Genomic DNA, 19,269 nt, shown 5'->3' with positions numbered 1-19,269 from the left:
TATTAATTTTATTATGCACTAAAATGACCACATTTTTACAAAATTTTCATTTATCCATCATTAATAAGTTTCATTCGTTATTAACCAGTGATAGTAGTAATCTTTGGTAGCTATTATCATCCGTCTTCTCTGTAAGGGGGCAACATATCTATGGGGGCAACTTACATAATAGAGGTTTAGGTGTGGGTAAGTACACAGTATGTAAATACAAATAATACAATACATAGATGAGCATCTCTAAGAACAAATTAAATTATTTTCTATGAAAATATTTTAATTTGTGTTTTTTCAAGTAGACACACTACTATTTAAACTATAAACTGAAATAAATGTCATATACGACGGAAAAAATGACCAAAGCCTCCAGTGTCCAGAGCTGGAATCGAACGAGCGTGCCCCGTTTACCGGACAGGTGCCTGACACACACACATTTATTTCAGTTTATAGATGAGCATGTTCGCGGCTGCATAGTACATGAGTAATATATGTAAATATGAAAGAGGAATGTACAAATGAAAGACTCTAGGCAGACATACCGATATTAGTTTTTCGTTGTAACTTCCAATTTCGAAATCGTTCGGCAAAAACTTCACTCTGAGATATTCTTCGCCTTCTGAAAACAAAATTAGACTATTAACATCAATATTTAATCAGTGAAATATTATTGGTAATCTTTTAAGTAGTAAACTCGATGAATGGAAATATCATAAGTCCATAAATCGGGGTTTACAGTGCGGGATGATTCGCACCACATAAACTCGTAAAGAACCTCTATCTTTCAAAAACGGAAGAGAAAGTTGCATTTTATCCGCAAGAGTGGAGAAGTAATTTGCTGCAAATTTTAAGTTGATTTCTGATGTTGGCTAGTAGAATTGACTTTTATAATTATTTTGAATGATAAGTATTAAATAACTTTCATTTGTGTTTGACTTGTAATGTTTTACAGTTAGTGTTTTCCTCGTGTTGGTGTGGTGAAAAAAACTGTTTCACTTGGTAGCAAAGTTTGTTTATTTATAAAAAAAATATTATTTACCAATTTAAACTTTTGTTTAGTTAATTATGCATTGGGTAGAAAACTGCTCGAGAAAATTCTGTTTTTTAAGTCGATACCTACTCTTTGGCTAATGCCAAACATGCCCGCACTGAAAACCCCGATATATATTCATAACAAATAATTTTAAGTAATTCAAGAATGTTATGCATGACATGAGCTGTGGTTTAAAAGGCTTTTATTTTAAGGGCTTGGTTTCCAGTTTGATCTCACTTACTTATTTTATTAGCGAAACCGTTTAGGAACTTTGGCATTCTTTTATATTTATGTTTTTGATGCAATTCTGATATATAATACGTTACCCGTCTTCTTTCATAAAAATGTTTTATGTTAACAGAACGAATTCAAGAGCAATATAGTTTCTCAGTAGACTTAGAAATTAAGTCGGTTGACTGCGCACGCCATTGATACATCCGTTCTTACTTCTTAGTAACTTCTTTGTCATTTTATACACATACAACTTATTTTTGAAAGCATACATCATCCTAAAATATCGTACATTTTCTAGTAGACTTAAGTCATTTTGGATGTAATCTCCAAACCTAATTATATACGTAGTGTAGAAAAAGACAAAATGGAATGGAATTGGAAAGGTTTCAATACTTTCAAACACAAACAATAAAGTAACAACTTTACGTACCACAAACTGCTACAACCGAGTAAAGTGTTAAGTTTGTGAGACGGAAAATTATTTTTACGACAGACAGGTAGCAATAAACAAATAGCAAATATACGGTGCCTCAAGTTTCTTTGATTTTTGGCATACCATCTTTCCACTGGGCTATTTGCCATTAGCATGCAAATGGTGTGGTGAGACTGATCTTAAAGTATTTCTGAAGCTTTCTCAGCTGACGCGAAATTGGTTTAAGTTTCGAACGACCAGGACCCAAAATAAGACTTAAAATTGGTTTGAGACGGAATAAAAACAGCTTAAAGTTTGCTGTCTTCACCTGTAGAACCAAGACTAATTGTATCTGCTTACCAAGGGGTGCCTCCCAACGCACAGTGGTGGCTATGGGCGTAGTATTAGTTATCCGCAGCTTGTAGCATGAGCAGCAGCAAGGAGTCAATACTCGGCTGGGTCGCAACAAGGCGCAGCCTTGGATATTCACGCCAGGGTCCAGGTCGCACGCTTCGCCTATTAAATAATTCTTGGATTAGCTGAACCGTAATCAGCCTGTTTGATTGCACAAGAGGGATAGGTGCTATAGTTCTGACTCGAACCCATAAATATCACCTCAATAGCTTCGCTGTAACGACAGCTAGATAATCAGGATGTTACGACGTCACACTTTAGGATCTTTACAAGGAAATGGGAGGCCATTGAACGTGTATTTCTTACAATCGCCCTTCTTGTCACCACCGCAAGGAAATACTTCTAACACCAGACGGGGCGCAACGACCCGGTAAGCCAGCAAGGTGGCCCTTGAATTGCAGGCCGGAGCGCCCGGTATTCTTGCCGTGTCAGGAGCTGTGCGGGTCAGTTTCACCAGTGTGGCTACGATGCGGTCCGTCTAAAGTAGGCAATAAACAGACATCCATTAAATGACAACAGATAATAACCAAGAAATTATAAGTCTTTTGACAAAATCAAAATACAGGTTTTTATCGCTAACTGTGCTTTTTCATCAACAGGCAACTAATACTCATCGAGATAATTAACAAACACAATTAGGTTGCATTGGCTTGTCCACAGTTCCTATGGCCACCTTCTGTGTCCATCATGAGATCAGCTCGATGGTACCATTAATATTGCATTGTCATACCCAACTTAAATATGAAAATATGTAGTTTCAGCTCAATTAAATAATGGGAAGTAGGTGTAATTTGGATTACAAGATTTGACCCAAACATACATACGTACTTAAAAACATTGCAAGTTGTAAAAAAAACTAACCAAAGGCGCATGGACGTGGTATTCGATCCTGGAGCGCTTGTTGTGAGTCAAACTTCCTCTACTAGGTCTGAGTAGAGAGCATGTGCAAGCGCGTTCGAGACATAAATCACATGTTTGATCGGCCTGCGCGCATGCTTTGCTTGGCGGATTCTCGCCCGTCCAGCGGTACGGACTTGCCCACCAGCAGATCTAAGGAAATAAGTATCATTTACTTAAGTAAAAAAAAACTTTATTTCAAAAATTAATGTATGAGGTACAGTCAACTCAGTTACAATCTATATATTTGGAGATTATCTTAACTAAGTGTAGCCTTAATTAAATATATTGTTTTATTTTAGGTAGTTAGTTCTTACATGTTATAACATGCTGAATTCAAATACTAGTAAATAATTATTTTCCTCTTACTATGGGAAGTGTTATGATAACTGGAAAAGTATTGTTGTTAAACGAAGTTCCTAGTTATCTGCCTTTAACTAAAGTTTTGTTATTATACGAGTATGTTAGTATCTGGGAATCTTCCAAAGCCACAATATTATATTTCAATTAGATATACGATAACATTTGTATTTACGTTTGTGGCCCAATTCCTTGTATCGGGAAAACTGAAATTAATCGCCTAGGGAAATCCAAAGATGTTTTCCCCCTCGACTCTTACATATGAAATAAGAAAAGGTGATTGAACGCAAAACGATAATGTATAAGTAAATATTTATAATATCTTAAGGAAACGCCTTATTATAATATGGATTTCATTTTGCAACAGTGGGGAGTGACGAGTGACAGCTAAATTTTGCATCCAATAGTAAACAACTCGAAGACAGACAGAGAGTTTTAAAATGTATCTAATGAATAACGAAACGGATAATTTAGTTTAAAGAAACGTTGAATGAGCTTATTAGCGGAGAACAATTTCTTTGAGCTGAAAGCAGACGACTTGCACAATAAAGACTTACGAAGAAATGTTGTTTTTTATTATTATTTCGACCTTACATCTACACTAGGGTGCCCAGATGTCCCGTATTTTACGGGATGTCCAGTATTTTAGGCACGAATTTTTCACTATCCCTTAATTTGGCAAAACCAATACGGGACATTATCCTGTAATTTTATGATTCATTGGAATTTAATGATAAAAATACCTATTCGAACAATATTTATTTTCTCGCACATTTGATTGGTTATTTTATGGTTATTTAGTTGATCATTCCATATTTTCCGAGTAATTTACAAATTGTGGTGCTTAATAATATTTATTATTGTTTTAAGGGTTTTATTGGGAAAGTCAGAATTAGTTTGAATATGTTATTTAGTAGATTAATCCACATTTTCTTATTCAAATAATTACCGAATTGTTGATTTATGATTGTTTTAAGGGTAATTCATAAAGAAAATCAAAGATTTTGCACTATTCGCCTCTTAATTTTGTCTCGCCACTCGCACGCGTATTTTGTAGGGGTTGCATTTATTTTGAATTATAAACAAGCAGGTATTGGAAAAAGTTCATTGTTTGCAAATTGTCAAATCAAGATTAATCGGTAATGCGGCGTATGATGGCTGGATTGCTGGCTCGATTTCAATTACAATCCCTTTCCCCCTGAAGTATTAAATCATTCCAGTATATTCTGTTATAACTTTGGCAATGAATTCTTTTACGACAAACATAGTTGTTTCTAATTTAATAAATGGTGCTGATGTCTTATATCACATTAACAAATTACAAAAAAGTGACTTAAGCCCGACCAAAACTACCTACAATGAATCGTAGAAAATGCAAAATGTAATTTAAACAAAAATCTATTCCGCTACATATAGAACAGCGGTTTCTAACCTAGGGGTAATTACCCCCATCGGGGTAAAACTGGCATTTTACGGGGGTAGGTACCTGTCTATAAGAAAAAATATTAATGATTATGGAGGAGGGGTAAAATCGAGTTCCCTAGTTAGTCAAAGGGGTCACAGTACTAAAAAGGTTAGGAACCACTGCTATAGAACGTAAGTAATCTTCCTAAAGCATTTTCGGAGCGTCTTTGTTTGTGTTATTTGTTTAGGATTGTTTTCTTATCATTAGCGTACAATCGTTGTCTTCTTAACATATAGGCCAAGAAACAAATGCCCAATAAAAGGTATAGAGGGAAATGCTTGGAACACAATTTTTGACATCGTAACTTTGTTTGGACTAGTTAGGAGGTGAACATATCAAAAGTCCCCGGTCATAACCCTGGTGCTGGAGGGAGAGGGGGGTTTGAAGGTTCCATTTTTCGGGTTTTCGATTATATCTCGGAAACTATACGTCTGAGCGACTTGGCCACTTATACAAAATGAAAAGAGATTTAATTTGTTACAAGTTTTATTCAGTCAAGTTTTTTGATATCTTGTATAGTTTTTGAGATATCTGCTCTTGAAGGTTTTTTTAGGGCTCTTATTTTTATCTTGATTATCTACACCAGTGAAGCTGCTAGGCCGGGTTTGGGATCGATTTCGTATAAATCGGGGGTGCTGAATTAATTTATGGTATCAACATTCTTACTATATTACTTCAAGGCACGACTAAACCAAACCACTGGTATACCGTTGGCGGGAATTCTAGTTACGTCAAGATTGCGCGAGTAACATGACAGCGTGTAGACCGTTTGTCGGTCCCCATCTTCGTAAAATGTAGCAGTTATAGTAGGAATCCTTGGAGCAAAATTTAACTTACATCCTGGTGGGTATCGTTGAAGATTTCCATTTTGGCACAAATCTTGGCTCCAGGCACGACAACTCCCAGCCAATGGCGCGCTGGAGTTAAACCTGGGTGTCGTGTCGCGCATGCGCGTGTCACGCGGCAGTTCACAGACCACTCGTCCATTCCTGTTTTCAAACTGAAGAAATATTTTAGTCACAACCCATCATACAAGAAAAACTGGCAGTAGGAGTAAATATTGTTGGCACTTATACTTAATTGGTTTTGATTTAAAAATATTAATAGCTTCAAAAATTAAGTCGGTTAAAAAACAGGACTTTTCGGCTATAGAGGATAATGGTAATAAAGTCCGACCATACTAATATCAAGTATCCTATAGGTTCCTATGGGATATGGTATGCATTATCACTGCTAAAGCCAGTGCTTACTTTTTCCATATGTTGGAAAAGTCCCATACCAAACACGCAACCTAGCTGTTGGTATTGTTACTCGTTGCACGCGGAACCATAAATACTGGGAACAATACGCCGTTTTTTGCTCATATTGCGCTGTCATTGGCACCTTTATGCCATTAATGCCATTAGACAGACAAAAGATCAAAAGAGACGGCGCCTTGTTCCCATATTTTATTACTCTGCGTGAAACGAATGAAAAATACCACATTAGCTTGGCTGAAAGTAAGCGGTTCCATTGATGGTTATATAATCTCTGGCAACGCGAGCCAATGGCTTTTACTCGTAACATCAATCAGCACAAGCCATTTGCGGGTTACAACAAACGTGTTTTCCCGTTCCATTTGTCTCCATCAGCTATTTTAATATGTCAGTTTATTTAGGGACAACTGAATTTTACAGTTTTTGTAATAGGGGCGTTTGTAACCTGCGCGTTGAAAGGTCTGCCATCTTGTGGCCAGAATCAGAAACATATACTACATTGACACTACACGCCAAAGCAAATGATGCCCTCTACAGTATACGTATTTTTTTGTGCATTGTAGGTTCTGCCATCTTGTGGGCTACGTTGAAAGCATAAACTTGACATTTACACTTCGAGCCAATAAACAGGGGGCTCCTGTGCTGCCCCCTAACAGTTGACGCACGCCTATACTAATGACGCATACAAACTTGGATGACTATAGTCTTTTTCAAATTCTATTTTTTTTATAGTTTTTTACGTCATACAATTTGCAAAAATTTTGGCGTTTTTAGGTTAGGTATAAATTATATATATTTTTTTTTTATTATAAACTGATCGGCGATTGGCCCTAGTCACACCTGATGGAAAGTGAAGACAGGGCCTAAGATGGAGCTCACCGGTTCAGTAACAGCCTATTCACTCTTGTTTTAAAGAGACCGAGGTCATATTGATCAGGGAATACAGATGGCGGGAGCGCATTCCATTCCTTAGCCGTCCGTACCAAAAAGGAGGAGGCAAAACGTTTCGTCCGAACGAATGGAATGTGGACCACGAACCTACTGACTATATGACCTACTACCCATCGAGTTTAAAAAATACTATACTGTAATGTTGGCCTTGCTATACTAGAGATAAAGTAATGATCATAATAATATACAACAGCAAATAAATTAATCAATGATGACTCACGTTATAACATCATCTTCAGGATACTCATTGGGCAGCAACGGTAGTGGCACTACCAATTTAGCTCCAATAGTATTAAAGGGAGAGAGTTTCAAGCCAGCTGGCAGCACCATGGGAGCTGAAGAGTGCCAAAGTGTGGAGACGTCGTCCACTCCATACAGTTGCGTCACGCAAAACGAGACTGGGACAGCTTTCACCCTTTATAAATAAAACACGTAAGTAATAATTTAACTTACGATATTGAGGCATATAAGTACTCGTAGATACAAAAGGTTCTTAGCCTTATAATGTATAGGCAGGGGTGCGAATCTCCTGGCTTCGGGCAAACTCGGCTCCGTTCAGTTCAGCATTGCTCCGAGCAATTATTAGGGTTGGCACAACTTGACGTCCCTTTGCGTGCACGACCACAGATAAGATAATGACTTGAATTTTGACAACCCTAAATAGACGAAAGGGATTGCCATATATTAGAAAGGAATAGCATGATTCGACCTTAAATCGCTGTCAAACTTCGGTTTTATAGGAAGTTTCCTAACTGTACGGTAGTACTATTATTTATTCTGTGGTATAGGTATTTGGAGTGAGATGTTATATCATCAAGTCTAAAACAAAAAACATGCGAATGTACAAAGACGTAGTTCTGTTTCATGCAATGGCTTGTATAGCGATAGCATTAAAAAAACCGTCCAAGTGCGAGTCGGAGTCGCGCATGAAGGGTTCCGTATTAACATCACGCAAAAAACGGCAAAAAATCACGTTTGTTGTATGGGAGCCCCACTTTAATATTTATTTTATTCTGTTTTAAGTATTTGTTGTTATAGCGGCAATAGAAATACATCATCTGTGAAAATTTCAACTGTCTAGCTATCACGGTTCATCCTGGTGACAGACGGACAAACGGTCGGACAGACGGACATCGGAGTCTATTACTAGGCCCCGTTTTTACCCTTTGGGTACGGAACCCTAAAAACAAGAAGTTGATTAACGTATATGTAGCGGCTTTGTTCATATATTTCTGAACACCTAGGCGACTGCTCAGTCGACGTCAAAGTTTTTTGCACCTTACTCAATCCTTTGTAATTAGCAATTGGTGGTTGCAAATAAGGCGAAAAACGTTAACATACTCGTAATCTTTGACTAGACATAAGTCTGAAACATCAATCGACCGATCTATTGTTTTATTGTATTGTTTTCGAGCTACCCCCGTGTCTAGTTAAACTGACCGTGAATCTTTCAAAATTTTTATCATCTTTGACGTCGACACAGTCTGATTACAAATTTGATTTTTAGATGACGGTATAGAATGCAGTCTAATAAAAGACATTTCAATCTGCTATCTAATTAAATACCTTCTTGAATGAATGAGAGGCAGCACGACCGGGTCTAGCATGAAACGAACAGGTACCACGTTCCACCAGACTTCTAATTGAGCTTGCACGATATCGCAAACTGTGCGGGACCAAACCTGAAATTACCACACAGAGACGACCCGATTCGAATAATGCTTCTAAGAAGTCATGGCGATACGATTACGATACCGATGTGTCAGTATCAAACGTGAAATTTGGTTGAAGAAATGACACTTTTGACACTGGCAGATCGGTATCGTATCGCTGTGACATAGAATCATTGTTTGAATCGGGCCGAGTGTTTAAACACTCGTTACGTATTTGAAAAGCGCCAGTCTTTACAAAAAACATTCGTTGAGATTTTTAATTAAGAGTTGACAAAATTTGATATCATTTTTTTATCGAAGTGAAATTAGAAATGCAAATGGTTCAGGACCAGAAATCAAAAACTCGTTATCTCTGAAAGTTTTTAATTTTACCGCTACCTAAGATGTAATAAATCTAAAACAAATCAATAGGATAACAACATCCATAAATATGTATAGGTACAGTCAAGTGTACCAATATGGGTGCACACATCATACTCAAAAATATGGCTCATAGCTCTTATGTCAGCGAATTGAGAATTATGGGGCATATTTTTGAGTACTTAAGTTATAATATGCACCCATATTTTATCAATTGACTGTACATGCATTTTTAGCAAATAAAATTTTTAAATTTGATGTTTGAACAAATTTGTGCTTCGAAATTTGACAGTTAATATTAGATAGCGCTTTGGCTCCGTCGGTAGTCCGTACATTATGCGGTAACCATTAAGTATTTGCCATTTTTTCTTAATCTTTACACACACAGACAGTCAATGAATAGAATTGTAGGATTTGTTTACTGTTAACTCTAAAAACATGTAGGCAAATTAGGAAATTACTTTTCCATCAGGGCTAACTTCATCCACTATTCTTGTGCATACGATATTCGGTTGGCATTCAAATTTGAAGCTTTCTATTGGTATGCTCTCCAAAATTAATCTGTAAAATATAAATTTTTTGTGAAATTAGTAGATTAATATGTTCAAAATGGGGTAGGTAATAGTAATAATCTAATAATTTTAATAAATAGATAGGTAGGAAATGATATTATATAACTATAGATAGGTTTTATACTCATCTCATAATAAGGAGCACAAAAAATACTTCTATATTTATTTCTATACCTACGAAGAAATTGTTGTTAAACATAAGCTTGTCGATTTCTCTTTCGGTATGCGGGAGCTCATTAGCGCGTGCACATTTCTCGCTTGCCTGGGCGCGACTAAAAGCAACTCATACAATGTCACCTATCTTTAGATATACATAAGACCATAGTAGGTAAGGTAGGTACTGCTAGTTATAACCTGCATAAAATATAGAAGTATTTGGATAACTAATGGCGTCATAATGTAGAGTAAAATTTTGTATAATAACATTAATAACCTCTCGGGTACACTAGATGAAATACATTTATAGTGCAAAGTGCTTTACACACATGTTTTATTCGATGCGTTGACTATACATATGTGTGCTCTCAGTCAACCGGTTGCAGTAAAAATCTTTTAAAAACAATGTCTGGTATTTTACCCAAACATTTGTATGCAAATTTAAACGCAAACGAACATAATTGACAATTTGAATTTCTGTTACCCGGGGATTCATTTGCAATTTATTAAATTTTAAACCTTTAGGCTTTTTCACGTACCAGTGAGCTTGAACATTTTGTTTCCGTGTCAGGGGGTGGGATATTGTGTGCGATCTCTCTATATTTTTTTAAACTATATTTTCTGCATTAAACTTACTCGACTGATTGAGAAACAACTGTGCCGCAGTTATCACACTGACATCAGTATATCATCCACGGTGTCATGTTTACTTTAGGATACAGCAACAGTGTAAAAACCGCCTACTGACTTGGCTGTACTGTTATATAGTATATATGTTATAGTTACTGTATTGTTACTTCTGAAATAACTACAGTTATTAATTGTAGAAGAGGTGTAAAGTGTAAATATGTATTGATGTTCAGTGAGCTGCAAAGTTAAGTTAACCCCCTGCAAACAAATTTCTATACAGGGGCGGTCACTTAACTCTTTCTCATGGCAATTATCAAACTTATGACTACCACAGTTACCTCCAGATAATATACCTATAATAAATAGGACAAAGAGAGCCGTCTCGTGTGTTTTTGTCATCATCTGTGGAAACAGAAACTGTCGACATACCTACCCACAAATACGTTTTTATATTAATAGTAGTTTGCGGACTGAGATGCCGCTGTACGGTACGGCGCATCAAATTCGAGACACCGATTTTTCTTCGACTTTACATTATCTAATTTTTTTAACGCTTTGATTATCATTAAAGACAAACTAAATGAATGTACGAGTAAGGCGTGGTTTGAAAGCTTGTGTCGATGCATTATACGCTTTCTTTTATCCACGTTAACCCTTAAATCGAGAGTTTATGAGTGATTCTCAAAATAGTGGCATCTTAACCTGTCATCGAGTTTTTGAATGGAATGTATGCTTATTTTCTCTTTTTCATATAAAACAAAAATATGTATAGATAAACAAAAACAATGTTTATCGAGGCCAAGTCTTTATTTTTATTTTTATTTAATACTTATATTTAAAAAAAATAAAGAGTACCAGTTTTCACTGTAACCTGTCTTGTCCAAACGCATCGCTGTTCTAGTTTTAGTTCTTTAGATTTTATAAGCACCAATTAATGTCACAAAAATATCATGCTATATAACAACAAGAATAATACCTTTAGTTTTTTTTATAGCACTGGTCTTTTATATATTTTTTATACAACAATATTTGCGCACGAAGTTTGTCCAGCGATATTTTCACTGTAACCTGTACATCCGTGGTTATGCATCTGACTCACACATAGAAAAACATATTAAGATCATAATCCCTGCAAAACATGCCGCCAGTATCGAACTACCCGTCGTAGTAAACTTTCGTGCCTGAGGTGTCGTAGTTTTGTGGATAAAACTAATTGAAGGAAAGAATCCGGAGTTTGTAACAGGTATGTTGACTTTAACTTACCTTAATTATTTTATCATTTTGGTATGGAGCCTTTTTTGCTTATACCATTTTAATGTTGTAATAAGTAATACTGATTGATACTAAAAATGAGCAATGCGTATGATTAACGGTTTTAGAGATAAAATAAATAAACAACACTTTTCACACTAACCTGTGTAACTTTAACCTGTAATCAATGTACAAGTTAAAGTGATCATAGACAGGTTAAAGAGCCCCATGTACAATGGATGGATGTTAATGGGACGCTTGCCAGGGGAAAAATATTTTTTCACCTCACTCGCTCGGAAAACCTCAGTTTATAGCGCGAAATCTGCGTGCAAAAGTCTATTTTATCCGCTAGCGTGCAAAAGTCATTTGAATTTCGAACACGATGAATATGAGTGCTTTTCTTTGTTTATTTTGTTTGGATTTGAGTGTGTTATGTCTTAAATTTTATATGTTAAATAGAGGGCAAAATTAAATAATATATATATAACTTCAAAACTACGCCGGCTCCAACCCTACACCTCGGACCCGAGAAGATTTAATTCCCTCCTAAATTGTCGTCATTTGAAATATGCCAATATGGGACCGGCAACAAACTCGGCGGGACACATCTTTTCAAAACATATTATACTCATATTGGGATACCCTCCTACAATTTAGGAGGGAATTAAATATTCTCGGGTTCGAGGTGTAGGGTTGGAGCCGACGTAGTTTTCCTAGACTTATATTGACCGGGATATAGACCGGGATCAATATAAGTCTAGTGAAACTAACCGTGAATCATTCAAAACTCGGCGTAGTTTTTATCGCGTATACCTATATATATCTTTACTTGAAAATAGTTGTTTTATAACTAGTCTTATGAACCGATTTTGCATGTACAACCAGCCTTAAAGTTTATGATCTATGATGGTTCATTATTTTTAGTATGTGGGTATTTTTGCACTTTGTAGTTTTTCCTCAGTCACCCGTTGACCACGAACGCTGTAAAGAGTTCGAAACGTCGGGATGTATTATAAATTCAATATACCGAATATACGCAAAATAATCCGTTTTCATAGTTTTATTATATTTGTAACACTTTTAGAGTTGATAATAAGTACTTTGCTATTAAGTTTTAAGCGAGTTTTGAACTTATTAATAAAACTTTTTATCATACCTCCCAAACCAAACAACTTAATATTACTTATTAAGTAAGGAAACGAATGTATGGAGTGAGGACTCTATAAGCTTACTTATTTTTCTATGTCCATGGTGATTGTGAATGATTATACTGAGGTTGTGAAATATATAGTTACTGCCATTTAGTTATTGTTCGTAGAAATAAGCATAATAAAAATTAACAAATTTCTTAAACATGATTGGTATTGTTACCATAACTCGACCGCACATATTTTTGGTATAAACTAATTAAAATCAGAGCACTTTCAGATTCGGCTTAGCTACGATCATAACGTTGGTTGTAAAAATATTTCAAAAATATATTGATTAATTGATAACACTTTTATTTTATTTTCCATACAACTCTCTTTAACCTGTCTAATGTGACTCTCACCTGTACCTTCAAATCTTTAACAGACTATAACTTTTACATTTGTATGATTTTTTCGTGGCCTTTAGTAAAAATGCTAAAAGTGATACTTTAATAATATTTTTCCATCCTTAAAATGTGAAAAAAGTAAAAATAAAAAAAAAGGTTTCACTTTAACCTGTCGATGCCACTATTTTGAGAATCACTCTTATACCTTATCAGCGCTCAATAGTTAATTATTCTGGTTTATAAAAAAAACAGGAACAAAATGAGGGTCAAGGTTATGTCCAGTATTTTGGACGTTGTTGAATCAAGGGTTAAGTGGTGACGTAACTGTAAGGTCGACCTGGATAAATGCAACTATGAGGTTATTACGTCTATTTAAGTTATTTTTAAACAACGTGAATTACATGAGTTCCCTTTATCTAGTGTTAAAAGCCTGATCTTCTTGGATAATAAAACTTAACATGGAACCAATGGGCCAATCATATTCGAGAAATAACGAAATAGACGCAACTAGGCACTGCAACTATGGGCATTTACCCCGGTTGACCTTACATGAACTGCAACTTGAAACTTGCTATTATGCGCCATACGGCCCAATTCTAACAATGTTTATAAGATGACACAGCGATACTATACCGACCTGTTAGTGTCAACAAGTGACATTTCCTCAACCAAAAACGTCACTTTACACAAATCGGTATCGCAATCGTATCGCTGTGACATCTTATAAGCAATGTTCGAATTTTGCCGATAGTCTGTACACTGTACTAACTGCAACACAGTGCGGTGTGTCCCTAGCTGCGCGCCGGTGTCGGAAACGTGAACTCGTACAGCGCACGCGCTGCGCTCGCGCACACTGGCTCTGTCCGGCTCCAGTCGTACCCGACGACTGTTTTCCTCCGAGCTAGGGTCCGATAGCTGCACATAAAGAAGAACTTTTAGACTCAAATCCCGATTGACTCCAAGGGCTGTAAGCTTTACGTTTTGTAGAAACGTTGCTTGTACTCCCATATAATTAAATAGGGCAAACGGTGACCAAGGCTTCAGAATTTAGTAAATTATTTACCAGAAACAAACGAGGTAGAGCGGTGTACGCACATTATTATAAAAAAAATTAAGCTCGAAAATCATGCTATGTTGCTTAAGGCAGCATTGTGCCTGCAACTGACACTTTTGCTTTTCAAAAACAAATTAAAATAAATGTTTCTGTAAGTACAGAAATTTCTGGCCTCGCTCCAAGACTTTCGTAAGGTAACTCAAATGGAATGAAACCAGGCGAATGTCATGTGCATACGATGCAGCCAGTTGTTGCATAAGTAGGCACAGATTTTTATCTTGAGTCACCGTGCACATTTGAAATATAGTTGTACACCGAGAGTACATTTCAAAGTTGAAAAATTCATTCTGTGGTGAGACTTAAACTCGCCACACCTAGATACCAGCCCATCATTTCGGTATCCTTTGTAGGCGTTTTTGTATTGATAGGTACCTATAAAACTAATTTTGGTCTCAAGGAAATTTTCTTATTTCAAATGATTATTTTTCAAATATCTTCCCTTTCATTTCTCTCACACAGTCCATTTTCTTTTTTAACCGACTTCAATTTCATAGAAGGAGGAGGTTCTGTATTCGGTTGTGGCTATGTTTTTTTTTTTTTTTTTTATGTATGTTCACCGATTATTCCGAGACCCGTGGTCCGATTTGAGTAATTCTTTTTTTGTTCGAAAGGAGCTACTTCCAAGTTGGTCCCATATTAATCTGGTTCTGATCTGATGATGGGATCCCTGAGGAATTGAGGGAACTCCTCAATTTTTAAAGGCACATGTATGGTGATTTGGGTGTTTTCATAAGCAACTTTAGCATTTTCTCTCGAAAACGACCAATTTGATGAATTGCACCTGATGATGATGATTGTTTTGAAGATAGTGATGATGATTTTTTTATTGTAGGATGTTCAGCGAATACTCCGAGACCCGTGGTCCGACTTGAACAATTATTTTTTTGTTTGAAAGGAACTACCTCCAAGGTGGTCCCACATTAATCTGGTGCTGTTGTGATGATGGGATCCATGAGGAATTGAGGGAACTCCTCAATTTTTAAAGGCACATGTATGGTGATTTGGTCGTTTTCTTAAGCAAATTGAGCATTTTTTCTCGAAAACCACCAATTTGATGAAGTGGAGCTGATGATGATGATGATTGTTTTGATGATAATGATTTCAGCGATTACTCCGGCACCCATGATCCGATTTGAGTTATTCTTTTTCTGTTTGAAAGAAGTTACCTCTCCAAGGTGTTTTCGTAATATTTTTGGTTTTGATCTGATGATGGAATCCGTGAGGAATTGAGGGAACTCCTCAATTTTTAAAGGCACGTGTGTGGTAATTTCGGTGTTTTCTAAAGTAACTCAAGCATTTCCTCCCCAAAACCACCAATTTGATGTAGTGCAACTGTAGCCTAACCACGAGTTTGACACTAAATATTCTTCGTAACTTACTTTGTACACTAATATGCTAGTACGAGCGAGATGCATAAACAGTAAGTTACGCACACGATAGCGAATATATCAATGTCAAACTCGTGGTAAGGCTACTGATAACTTCCCTCGTATGTGTATTATGATTTTTGATGTAGGTAGTGTTGGAAACAACCAAAGAGACTGAGAGGTGAAGGTAGAGGGTATTAGTGTTTGGGGGGTTTGAGGTTGGGGGTTGAGGGGAGGTGAGTTGATGGGTCGGGGACTGTGGGGTTGGGAGTTAAGGGATCGGGGGTTAGGGTTAGAAGTTAAGGGGTCTGGGGTTAGGGGTCGGGGAATGGCGGTTGAAGGGTTGGTGGTTTAGGGTCGAGGGGTTCAGTGATCAGGGGTTGATGTGCTGTGAGGTTGAGTGATCACCGGGTTTGAGGGATTGGGTCAGTGGCGGGGCGGAGAATGGATTTAGTGACAGGAATGATTTCCCAGACGGACTCGAGGAAAATTCTGATTATTTAATAAAGTTTACGAATTTACAGTTAAACATCATTATGTTTTTCATTCATGCGTCACGCTCTTAACAATGTTTTAAAACTAAAAATTGAAAAATAAAAACTTTTATAAAAAAAAAGATAAACCGACTTCAAAAAGGATGAAATAAAATATTATCCTTTTTAGGGTTCCGTGTTTAAGTATATGCGTTACCAACTGATATTTTTGAAGTCGGTGCCAAGCCAAGTACTCCAAGTAGTAACAATACCAGTCAAAAATAATCAGCTTTATGTCTATAAATCCCATTACAACTGTACAAATATTATAAACGTGAAAGCAATTATGTCTGCCTCTTTGTTACCTTTTCATGGCTAAACAACTGAACCGCTTTAGCTGAAATTTTGCATGAAGGTTCCTTGAATTGTTTTATATTTTGAAATGTAGTCCTCTGGATAAGCGACAGTCCCAATCCCACACTTGCGTGCTATGACTGTTCAAGAATTAGTAAGAAATGCTCTTTAAAAAAATACGACGACAAAACGTATTAGATTTACACTAACGTGCCGACAAGCATGGTACGAACTGCGCCAAGAAGGTTCAACCGTGTGTTCTGTTCTGAGGTGTACAGAAAGTTCGTTTATTGTCGTCGTGTACGCTGCGTCTTACATAGGCGAACACTCGCGAACGCGAAGCGAAGCGACGCGGCACGGCGCGGCCGGCCCAAGGCGTTCGCGTTCGCAACGAGATCGCCCTCGTAGGACACTTCTATATCTATGTATCTTTATCGAATTGCACCAAAATCATTATGAATATATGGTTTAAAATTTGGCTTGGCACCGACTTCAAAAATATCAGTTGGTAACGCATATACTTAAACACGGAACCCTAAAAAGGATAATATTTTATTTCATCCTTTTTGAAGTCGGTTTATCTTTTTTTTTATAAAAGTTTTTATTGTAATTTGTAATTCGTTTATTGTCTGTAGAACATGGGTATATACAATGATGGAACATAATGATATGGGAACACCTTACTTACTTTTTCTTTACTATGTTTAGATATGTTACTTACCTTCTCACCGGTCTCCTTAGCAGCTCGTGCTCCAGGGCACAACTGACTGCATGTTTCCTCTTGCTCCTCCAAAACAGACCCTGAGGCCAAGTTCTCCTGCCAGCACGAGCATATGCCCCAAGTTCTTGACTTCCAGGAAAATGAATATGAAAGTGGACTGAAAACAATTTAAAACAATTTAAACCATTCATGAGTATCCAGGAAATACAACTGAACAAGGTATACGTTGGTTAAGAGTATAAACATACTAAAATTTGGTAAATCCATTATTAAAATTAATTTATTTTTAACTATAATAAGTATGTAGGTTAAAAATTCTCTATTTAAAAAAAAGATTTGACAGGTTTTACCCTCTTAGTCAACGTTAATAACTTTTTTTAGGTTTCTATAATATTTTTTGGATTTTTCTGGTCTTCGGCAGGGTTCAGGGACACATAAAAAAGCTCATAAATGCAGACTTCTTGGCAAAAAAAAATCTAACAAGAAAGTACGAGCACTCTAAATACAGTGATATAACGATATTTAATGTTGTTTACCTATGGTTAACGATTTGTATTGTAGCGAATAAAGGACGATTCGGGAAAGCCGTGCCCAAGTTTACATAATACTCGCAATCAGGATCATCTTCGCTATTTATATCGTAATCCTTCTCATGGGCCTGAGTAACAAGAATTTCATTTCTAAATAGCTATTACTTTACATAATACGCCGGCAAATTATAAGTATTACTAGTACATACCTGCGTTTTTATATGCATGTCGGCAATCATTCTTTTTGAGAATGTTTACTGTTTTTATCTTTGACACAAAAGTTTCCAAAAAGCTACAATAACTAAAAATCTGTTACATAAAATACTACAATTAAACTTTTTATTATTACAAGTACAATTCGTTCTGCTAGATAAAGTGGTAACTCTTGAACTACTTGCGATAAAACGGCGAGGAGAGCAGAATTTATCGTAAGATCGTGACATTATAGTGATTGTTACATGCATCTCTCCGAAGAAAATGGGAGAGATGAGGTCAGGTTTTTTCCTGTAATTTCCTTTAGAAAATGTTCTTACGAAAATCATGGAAATACTGTATTAGTGGCTAAAACTATTTTTTAATGTTTATTAATGTTCAACCAAAAATAAAATCAATAATAAAACATAAAGCGTAATTGCGTCAGCCGTGGAAGTGTCCGGAAACTAAAATAATTATGTTTAACAATTTGTATCAATAATGAAAATTACCTCAATCAAAATATGTGCATGGCAAAATATACTGTGTCAGCAACACGTCGGATATTTTATTGACAGTCGTTGATTACAGGGTCCCGTTTATCAAAAGCTTGTAGCTTGTAATACAAGCTTCCACTTGTATTACAAGCTACAAGCTTTTGATAAATGGTCCCCAGGAATTTGATATAACATTGAAATCTTAGAGCTGTGGCGCAACAGCGGCGCCGGCGGTCCCATGTTTAACAATTTGTTTGAGTTGCAAATGAAAATTACCTGAATCGTAATATGCGCAGGATCATAATAAACTGAGTCAGCAACAACATGGAACATTCTAGTCACAGCCGTAGATGACAGAACTCTTATTTCAGCACTGTGGAACCCCGGATCTGAGGCGCAACAATGGACGATCCCGCGAACGATACCGCCGCCGGACCACCAGGCCGGATGGATGCTAAATGGGCCGGTTCTTAAGTTTCCGTTGGCAGTCAGCTCCTGTGAAAATTATTATACAGGATATTTATATCGAAAAGTAAGGACAAATATGAACCTATAAAAGATTAGGTTCACATTTGTATAGCTTAATCATAGCTAAATGAAAACAGTACTGTTATAAAATAAGGCAACTTTGTAACAGCTTTTTTTTCCCGGATCGCACACTGTTTATTCCTAACTGAACCATGCAGATTAAATAGACTTCTAATAACCAGACAAAACATACTCTAGAAAATACAATCCCAGACTAGCATGTAAAAAATCCGTCTACGTTAATTTCCAACGTTATTTTATTACATCTTTTGATTATTTCCTTTGTAACTGGAGTTAC

At 36.4% G+C, this 19,269-nt stretch overlaps 1 protein-coding gene and 1 long non-coding RNA gene across 2 annotated transcripts in view; both read right to left on the bottom strand.

The window, feature by feature from the left end:
* The window catches only part of LOC134745854 (uncharacterized), a 70,895-nt gene extending 62,186 nt beyond the window's left edge, over positions 1 to 8,709 (bottom strand). Inside the window, exons 1-7 of the mRNA XM_063679946.1 lie at positions 8,583 to 8,709; positions 7,237 to 7,431; positions 5,647 to 5,809; positions 2,949 to 3,137; positions 2,394 to 2,565; positions 2,034 to 2,189; positions 537 to 613 (exon numbers count right to left, since the gene is read on the bottom strand). Of these exons, the coding sequence (XP_063536016.1) occupies positions 537 to 613; positions 2,034 to 2,189; positions 2,394 to 2,565; positions 2,949 to 3,137; positions 5,647 to 5,809; positions 7,237 to 7,431; positions 8,583 to 8,623 (993 nt within the window). The 5' untranslated portion in view covers positions 8,624 to 8,709. The remainder of the gene's footprint in view (positions 1 to 536; positions 614 to 2,033; positions 2,190 to 2,393; positions 2,566 to 2,948; positions 3,138 to 5,646; positions 5,810 to 7,236; positions 7,432 to 8,582) is intronic.
* A 799-nt stretch (positions 8,710 to 9,508) lies between these two features.
* Positions 9,509 to 17,377, bottom strand: LOC134745995 (uncharacterized). The gene is made up of 3 exons (XR_010128213.1): positions 17,225 to 17,377; positions 13,965 to 14,110; positions 9,509 to 9,610 (listed from the first exon to the last, which is right to left on the bottom strand). It is a non-coding gene; the product is annotated as an uncharacterized LOC134745995 (long non-coding RNA).
* Positions 17,378 to 19,269: the final 1,892 nt, after the last annotated feature.

This window comes from Cydia strobilella, chromosome 12 (assembly GCF_947568885.1).
Source record: "Cydia strobilella chromosome 12, ilCydStro3.1, whole genome shotgun sequence".
NCBI classification, from domain to species: Eukaryota; Metazoa; Arthropoda; class Insecta; order Lepidoptera; family Tortricidae; genus Cydia; species Cydia strobilella.
Note: the sequence above shows the minus strand (reverse complement) of the source record. Positions and strands in the feature narration are given on the sequence as shown.